This window comes from Simochromis diagramma, unplaced genomic scaffold (assembly GCF_900408965.1).
Source record: "Simochromis diagramma unplaced genomic scaffold, fSimDia1.1 OVJJ01000320.1, whole genome shotgun sequence".
NCBI lineage: Eukaryota > Metazoa > Chordata > Actinopteri > Cichliformes > Cichlidae > Simochromis > Simochromis diagramma.
The window spans coordinates 12,564,677-12,573,404 of NW_024386773.1; the positions used below are offsets into that span (position 1 = coordinate 12,564,677).

At 41.2% G+C, this 8,728-nt stretch overlaps 1 protein-coding gene across 2 annotated transcripts; it reads left to right on the forward strand.

Moving 5' to 3' along the window:
• Positions 1–418: 418 nt before the first annotated feature.
• Positions 419–2,877, forward strand: LOC120719746 (putative uncharacterized protein MYH16). Of its 2 annotated transcripts, none has more exons than XM_040009203.1 (3): positions 419–1,553; positions 1,648–1,794; positions 1,918–2,877. In XM_040009203.1, exons 1-3 carry the CDS (start codon positions 1,365–1,367, stop codon positions 2,068–2,070), a joined length of 489 nt encoding a protein of 162 aa, XP_039865137.1. In that variant the 5' UTR covers positions 419–1,364; the 3' UTR covers positions 2,071–2,877. The 2 variants fall into 2 exon arrangements, with proteins under 2 accessions (XP_039865137.1, XP_039865129.1); XM_040009195.1 differs by having other exon boundaries at positions 424–1,565.
• The last annotated feature ends 5,851 nt before the right edge of the window (positions 2,878–8,728 follow it).

The following is an 8,728-nucleotide window of genomic DNA, read 5'->3' on the forward strand; positions in this document are numbered from 1 at the left end:
TCGCGGAGTGATACGTACTGTGCTTCAACGTAATATTACCGTATTGTGTGTGTATAAGGACCATAAATGGCACCTGTTAAGAGACACGGTTATGAAGCGGATTTCAAACTCCAGGCTGTCAGTCACGAACTTGGAAAGAGAGCAGCTGTGAAATCTGTCTTTGTTATTATGCTCAGCGTCTTTTAGTTTACATTTTGACTGCACAATTGTGAGCTCTTTGTTATGCACAAAAACAACATCGTTTTCTTTTATTTATGGAGCATTATTATTTAATAAATGCTTATAATTTATTTTTGAGTAGTTTTTTTCATGTACATCTATGCTGTATGTAAATAAAAGTGCACATGTGACATCTGGGACACAGCTTTGACTAAGAACTCTCTTTTTGTTCTTACCTTATGGCTTTAAAAAAATATCGAGATATATATCTTATATCGCCATCCAGCTAAAAAATATCGAGATATGAATTTTGGGTCATATCGCCCAGCCCTAGTACTAGCACCTCAAATAGTACCATATAGTACTGCTCCTATTCGTTGTTTTGGCTATAACTGATAATATTAAAAGGAGCGGGGGGCCACACTGACATCATAAACCGGACAGCTTTTGACTTTAGTTTACACATTTATCATTTTAAATTTTTTACATTGATGTACTTTTTTAACAATATAAAAATATTATATATATACCCACACATAAACTGACACCACTGATGGGCTATGCTATAGGCATGCTTCAAAGCGACTAAATACTGTCACGTCACAGGACGCACATCATTGCAAAGCACTCTAAAACCCTTAAATAGGGGTGCTGCTACCAGGCACTATCATTCAGTTGAGTCCATGCATCGGAACCAGACACACGAGGTAAGAGAAAACACTAAAATGTATTCAGATGACATTAACACAGCCACTGTGTTTCCCTTCTTAGATGGCTTTTTTGATCAACTAAACATGTCGCAGGTGCGATCCATGCTGGTTGGTCGCCCAGATGACTGCACTGTCCAGCTAATGTGTCACATGTCACATGTCAATATAATAAGATGATATAAAAACTAATTATAGGATTAAGGATTTATATTTACGTGCTAGTGGCTAGACATTTGCACATGCCTTTGCATGTAGCACACTGGCATATGCAGAAATATGACAAAACAAAGTTATGAGCTGTATGTTATACTCAATGTAACATACAGCTCATAACTTTGTGCTGCAGGCCAGACAACTTTGGTTGTCTGGCCTGCAGCACATTTCTGCTTTTATGGAACTTTTGACAAACAGCAAATTGTAACAGAGTGTGTCTTCACTAAACACTCAGTGGATAAATATGAAGCCTTCCTGCACACAATAGTAGATACTCTTTGCATGCAGGTGAAGGAGCTGGAGCTGGACTCTGAACAAAAGCGGCACGCTGAGACAGTGAAGACGCTGCGGAAGAACGAGCGTCGGCTGAAGGAACTGCTGTTCCAGTCGGAGGAGGACCAGAAGAACCAGCAGAGGATGCAGGAGCTGGTGGAGAGGCTGCAAAACAAGATGAAGGCCTACAAGAGACAAGTAGAGGAGGCCGTACGTCACCTCATCCTCTTACTCTGAACACGTTTCCAAGCATGGTGTTTGTGGGCTTTAACTCACACTGCTGTCACTTCAGGAGGAACAAGCTAACATGAACCTGGCAAAGTACAGGAAGACCGTGCACGAGCTGGATGATGCCGAAGAGAGGGCGGACATTGCTGAATCAGCGCTCACCAAGATTAGGACCAAGAACAGAGGAAGCTTCGGCAAGGGATACTCCTCCGTAAGTATTCTCTGGAACAGTATATTATCAGGTGTATTACGTGGTTTATTAAATAATAACTCCATGTCAGCCTCTTCTACTAAGTACTTGTTCTGACTCTAAGGCCTGTGTCTGTTCTAACAGGGTTACAGCACTCCGTACCCAGGCCGAGTCCGGTCACCCAGTTCAGTGGGCTCGGAAGGCGGAGGAGAGAAGATCCTCAACGATGACGAGGAGTCAGTCAGCTCCCTCATCCCAGCCTATCTCAACTCCCTCAAGAAGCTCATGATTGATTAGGAGCATGGCTTCAATTTCACCATCATCCCCCAGAAGTGAAGCATGGTACAGTATGAAGTTTGAAACATCCAAAAGGTTCCATGGGTGGAACCTGACTTTTTTTTGTGTATGCTGTACATTCCTGTTGCGTTTTCTACAATGTACTTGTGGCTTCCTCTCTGAGTGAAAGCTCATAGCCCTGACACATTCCAGCTTTATATCCCCTTTTTATCCATTTATACTGTAACATTTGTATGTAAAAACTAATAAATGTATTTCTAAGTGTTCCAAATTTCCAAATATCTAAAGAACAATCCTCAGGCTGATTCTCAGTCTGGAACACACCATTTTATATGAGATATTGTATTTGTTTAATACATAAAAAGCCAGACAAGACAAAGCATCAATAGTTACAAAATGAAGATGGCACCCAGAAACTGCAGTTCCTCTAATGGCCACATGAGGCTGTTCAAAAAGCAAGTCAATCCACTACAGACTTCCAAATCAAAATGTGCAACTTTACTGTACTGACATATATACAGGGTGGCTGAGGCTATTCCAGACATTTGTGCTTTAGCAGATATCCTTCTCTTTATGTAAACATGCAGAGTTTATGGATGCAGCTTGTGGATGGGGCTATGTGAAAAAGTAACTGCCCCTCAAACATAGTAACTGGTTTGAGGGGCAGTTACTTGGGATGGAGCGTTTTTCATACATTTCCAGGAAGGATGTTGTTCCTCTTAGTAAATAAGCTCATTATTTAAAATCTGCATTTTGTATTTATTCCGGCTCTCTTTTTCCGATGTGACCATCAGGAAACTACTGTTTGTAAGGCAAGGCAAGTTTATTTGTATAGCACAATTCAACAACGAGGTGATTCAAAGTGCTTTACAGAGACATTAGAAACAAAAACAAATAAAAAGCATGTAGTCAATGTAGTCAAGATTTCCTACATTTAAGCAAATGCGTGACAACCTTTAAGATAAATAAGGTTCAAACTGGCTGCAGTATTTATTAAACCATACATGCGAGAGGCTACAGGGAAGTTTTTGAGTCCGTACATAAGTGGTGACTTAAATACAAAACACTTTTTTTTCATGATTAGTTTTTGCCTTATAAATGACTTCAGTCACTATCATAAAGTGCTGCTGGGGTGCTGTCAGCACATGGAGTAGTTTAGGCCATTAATGTCAGTGTATTTTCAGATTTCAAATGTATCTGTCTGAACTTTTCACTGACTAAACCTGTAACAAGACCTGACCAAATATGCTGTTGAATGTGAATATGTTTTTTTAAGGAAATAAAAGACCTTTTTTTCCCATTAACTCTGCTTTTTTTTTTTTATATAACTTTTTATTTGTCAGTTTACAGTATGAGAATACAAAACTTACGGTCAGCATAGGAGACATACACAATTCCAGTAATAGCATCTTCTTACATCATGGTAATATTCAATTATTCAGTACAAAGGGAGTACACAACCCATTTTTCCCAGAGCTTCTTAAATTTCTCAAGCTCGAGTCTAAGGGCAAAGGTAAGTCTTTCCATTCCAAAAATTTCTTCCACTACCCCACGCCATTGGGCCCTAGTTGGAGGGTCTGCCTTTTGCCATCTTCGGGTTATGGCCTTCCTGCAGCCAGCCAAAAGTATTTTCAATAAATAATTATCTTTATGTGGGAGTGCCGTAGGCAATTTGCCAAGATACAACGTATCAAATGAATAGACTATTTCAATCCCAATTATTTTGTATATCTCAAGGGCCACCTCCCCCCAATATGGCTGGATCCTTGGGCAGGCCCAGAAGACATGAAAATGGTTTGCCATGGGGGTTCCACAACCTCTCCAACATAGGCCCTGGCTCTGTGAGCCTGTTTGCCGAGCTGTGAGTTTAGGAGTGATAAAGAATCTCACTACATTCTTCCAACCAAACTCTCTTAAGGACCTTGAATTTGCAGTGGTAGCCTGAGACTCACATATTCCCCACCAGCTGTCCTCTGAAATTAGTGAGCCTGATTCCCTCTCCCATTTCTGCTTAATGTACAACGTAGAGTGATTTTTAGAGGCTTGTATACTACCGTATTGTAACAAGTGTCACCTGGCAGTTTGTTGCTCTCTGCCAGGTGATTGGCTGAAGAGCTGTGAAAAGGTAGTGGGTTGCTATTGCTATTGCTATTTTATTGGGTAATATTTTAATTGATAATGTTGTTTGTTTTTCAGCTGTGCTGTCTCTGCTGTCCTTTTTTCGTTCTTTTGATTGATTTGTAATTTTGTTTTGGTTAGTCCGTCCAGCCGTAAAGGCAGTTATTGATTGAGAGTAAGCTGTGTAAGGGCGGACTAACCTCCCTTTTGTTTTTTTGTTTAATTGTTTGTGCCAATTCCCTTTTTCTCCCAGATCACAGGCCATACATAGCACTGATTCCCAGCTGCGCTGAGACCCGAATTGTTTGCAGTGTGTGCCACGATTGCAGTGTCGCTAAGCGGGGTGTGACGGGTTGCAGTGTTGTTATTTTCGCACAGTTTGTGTGGTAAGTCTCATGTGCAGCTGGGATATCAGCAGGATGTGTTGTAAGTCCTGTCTGGAAATGACTGGGAATTATTATGTCTAACTTATGTAATAAATAAACGATCAATTTATTTCTTTGCCCCGTTTACTCATCCCTTGTCCTCGGTTACAGTATATTTTTGAGACCATCTTTTTAGAGTCCTTTCTCTTGTATGCCTCTTGGAAGATATGAATTAGGTCGTATTCGTTTTCATCTCTGATTAGTAACGTCTTGTTGTAATAGTCTCTAACCTGCAAGTATCTAAAGAAGTCATGCTTTGCCAGTCCGTATGTATCTGAGATGGTTTCATAGCTTTGGAATCCCCCATTTGTTGCTAGTGAACAAAAAGAAGTAATTCCTCTCAGAGACCACTGTTTAAAGGTCCCATCCAGCCTGGCAGGCACAAACTCCGGGTCATAAGCTATCCAATTCAAGGTCCTAGCCTGTTTTTCTATTTGTAGTTTCCCCACTACCCTGAACCATAGTTTCAGGGTGAACCGGGTCAAATGGTTCAAATCTTTATAAAATTTTTCAGCTTGGTTCTTATTTCCTAAAAGTGACTGTAGTGGGAAGTCTAATTGTGTAATTTCCATATTTTTCCATTTAGCTTCATAGTTTGGGGAGCACCAGTTTACCAGGGGCTTCAGTTGTGCGGCGTAGTAGTAATCTTGTAAGCACGGCAAAGCTCTCCCTCCCTTCTCTTTTTTTAGTTGCAGCGTTTTGTACTGGACCCTCGGTCGTCTGCCGTTCCAGATGAACCGTGAGATCCATCTGTCCCACTCGTCAAATTGTTTTTGGGGTATCTCCAGGGGTAGTGACTGGAAGAGATAGAGGATTCGAGGCAGAACGTTCATTTTAATTATTTCTATTCTATTACTCATATCCAATGGGAGGAGAGACCACCGAGTTAGGTCAGATTTGATCTCTTTGTTGAGGGGGCAATAATTAATTTCATAGAGTCTAGACATGTCTTTCGTTAGGTTTACTCCCAAGTATTTTATTGTGGTAGAGTCCCATTTGAAGCTGAATTTCTTTACAGTTTCCGGTCGAGGTGTATAATTGAACGTAAGGGATTGAGTTTTTTGAATATTTAGTTTATAGCCAGAGTAGTGATTGTAGGCTTTTAGTAAGGTCATCAATTGGAACAAACTAGATTCAGGATTTGTAATAAAAAGAAGAACATCATCTGCGAACATACAAGTCTTGTGTTCTTCACCCCTGATCATTATTCCCCCATTAACTCTGTTTTCTTGCTTTTTTTCTTCATTTTTTGGAAACAAACAAACCACAAAGCAACGCATTGAGACATGAAATACGCATTTCCATTTTATTTATGAAAAATGACAACTTTTAGCTGTTAATGTACAAAAACATCTCATTTGTCTCTTTTTAGTAGTCAAGCAGTACTAAGCAGTAATACTGGAAAAGAACATTTGGTATGGCATTTAGCTTCTGCAGTACAGTCACCAAATCCAACTGACGCAAATGATACATATTCCAAAACTATCACCACTGAAGCACTTCAACCTTACAGTACCATCTAAATGCAAAACATGTTGCAGCAGCACAGAGACTTTGAAGCTCAAGGGAGAGCCTTTTTTAGATACCTGCAGATAAGAGAATATATCAGGAAATACGTACAGGGCTTTGAGAGTCTCAGCATTTCCGGTTTCGACAAGTGTCTCCATCTCCAACTCCATCACATCTGATCTTAAGTTCAATTCACAAACCAGAAACAAATCATATAAATAATATATATGTAGTGGCACACGTGGGTATCTGAAGTCATTTCCGGTGCTGTGCTTAAAAAAACGTGAGCTCCACCGTGAGAAAAACGCGTTATTTTCATCTGCATTTCAAAGAGCTGAACAGCTGCGCTGAATGACAGAAATGACAAAGTATTTTAAAAATCCACACGGCTGAAAACTTTCACGTATAGCTCGCTTTAACGTGACCACTCTGCTAGCCGAGTGAAGCTACACGCACATTTACGTTCCCGTCGCTTACCCGCCATCACGGACAGCCTGGTGACAGCACAAACTATAACGGAAGGGTTTTAAAAGTATTCCGTGTCGGTGACAGCAGTGGACGTGCAGGCTCCACGTGATCTCTCCCCGCGTTTCACATCCATGCGGCTAGCGCCGGTGCGTTTGTGTGACGCTGTTGCTAGGCATTCTTTTTAGAAGTGGGCGGGGCTTATAGGCATACTTCAAAGCAACTAAATACCGTACTGTCACGTCACAGTACGCACGTCATTACAAAGACCTCGAAAACCCATAAATAGGGGTGCTGCTACAGGTACTGTCATTCAGTTGAGTCCATGCATCGGAACCAGACACACGAAGTAAGAGAAAACACTAACACGAAAATGTATTCGGATGAAGAAGAGATTCGGAGATTTGCACACTGCACGTGCACCCAGTCAGGCAGCCAGCAGGACAATCAGCAGGTCCCACAGACAGAACAACCAGAGAAAGATCTGGAGTCCTCGCTGTCTGTGGAACCTTCACAAATGGCAAACACAGAAGCCTCAGAGGCTGAAAAAGCAGCCGTGGCTTCTGAGGAGCAGAAACCCTCTGCGTCACCTCGAGGTGAAGCAGAGAGAAAAGGGCTCATAAGCGTGGTCCTTCAGGCTGTCCTTTCCCAGGCTGCAAAAAAATCCACAGCCTGCCCATCAGACTCCCTCCACCAGCGCCTTTTAGATCAAATCTGCTCTGAAATAAAAACAGCAGATTTGACTTTATCACCAAAGGCCCTACAAGATCTTGCAAAGGTCATTTTCAAAGACTTTTGCAAGGAAGCGCTCTCCAACCCAAAACACACCTTAACTCTATTGAAATTAGGAGAGCCAACAGTTGACAAACTTTTCACCTCCATCTTCAAGAAACACTTTGTAGCATCCACACAGAAACTTGAGCCAGAGTCTTCTGAAATCAAAGCTCAGAAGCAGCTTTCAGTTGAAGTCTGTGTGGAAGAACTTGTCAGGCGTGCTTTCAAAAAGGCACGCGTTCTGTATACAGATGACACAGTTTCTGAAATTACAAACCGTTTGTTGAAGAAAATCTGGGCTGATGTCCAACATATCGATTTTCAGCCCTCCTCAAAGTCCTTCAGAACCTTACACAAGGTCATTTACAAATCTCTCCTTAAGGAGTATAAGGACCCCAAGTGTGTCACGATTCTCTTTAATCTCGACCATGAAGTAGGTGAGCAAAGAATCATCGAAACCTTTAAAGAACATCTGATATCGGCAGCGGCGCCAGCAGGTCGCATCAGAAGGTTCTTCTCATCAATAGGTCGGAGGTTAGCCATCACCCGCAGACAGTCGCCGGTGTTTCCCCTGTAAAAACAACAACAATTTGACATTGACTAGCTGGCATCAAAGTGACTCTTAAATTGGCTAACAACAAACAATTCAAACAAGCCAATTTATTTAACATCCAATCGAGTCATTTTAAACACCCCTGGACCGGTTGCGGCAGATGACCGTCCCTCACTGAGCCTGGTTCTGCCGGAAGTTTCTCCCCGTTAAAAGGGAGTTTTTCTTCCCCACTGTCGCCAAGTGCTTGCTCAGAGGGAATTGTCCGATTATTGGGGTCTTGTTTCTAGTCAGTAAATTACTGACTAGAACACTCTAAATTATTGAACAAAAATCAGAAAATCTAATAAAATTCTAAAAGGAAAATCACACTCTGATTTCTGCTTGTTTTCACTGTCTGTTGGACAAATGTGTGTGTGTGTGTGTGTGTGTGTGTGTGTGTGTGTGTGTGTGTGTGTGTGTACAGCTTTGACTGAACGTGTGTTGAGTAGTTGTCATTCAATCCAAACTGTTTAGGTAGAAAATGCCGAGAACATCCTGTTGTGATATTTATTAGTGAGATTTCATCCATACAAAGTCGTACATTTACAAGAAAACATACATACAGAGGTGCGCACAAGTGGAACAAACAATCAACAGAATACATGAGATACACTTTCCTGTTTCAGCAGCCAAAACATTAAGCACAAAATTAATAGAAATAACTTCATTTAATAAAATGGATTGGAATGAGGTCTTTACAAAAAACAAAAGGATATAAGTTTTAAGCCCAGGGGCCAGTCTGTGGAACAAGAAATCCCCGAAAAGAGAAAACATC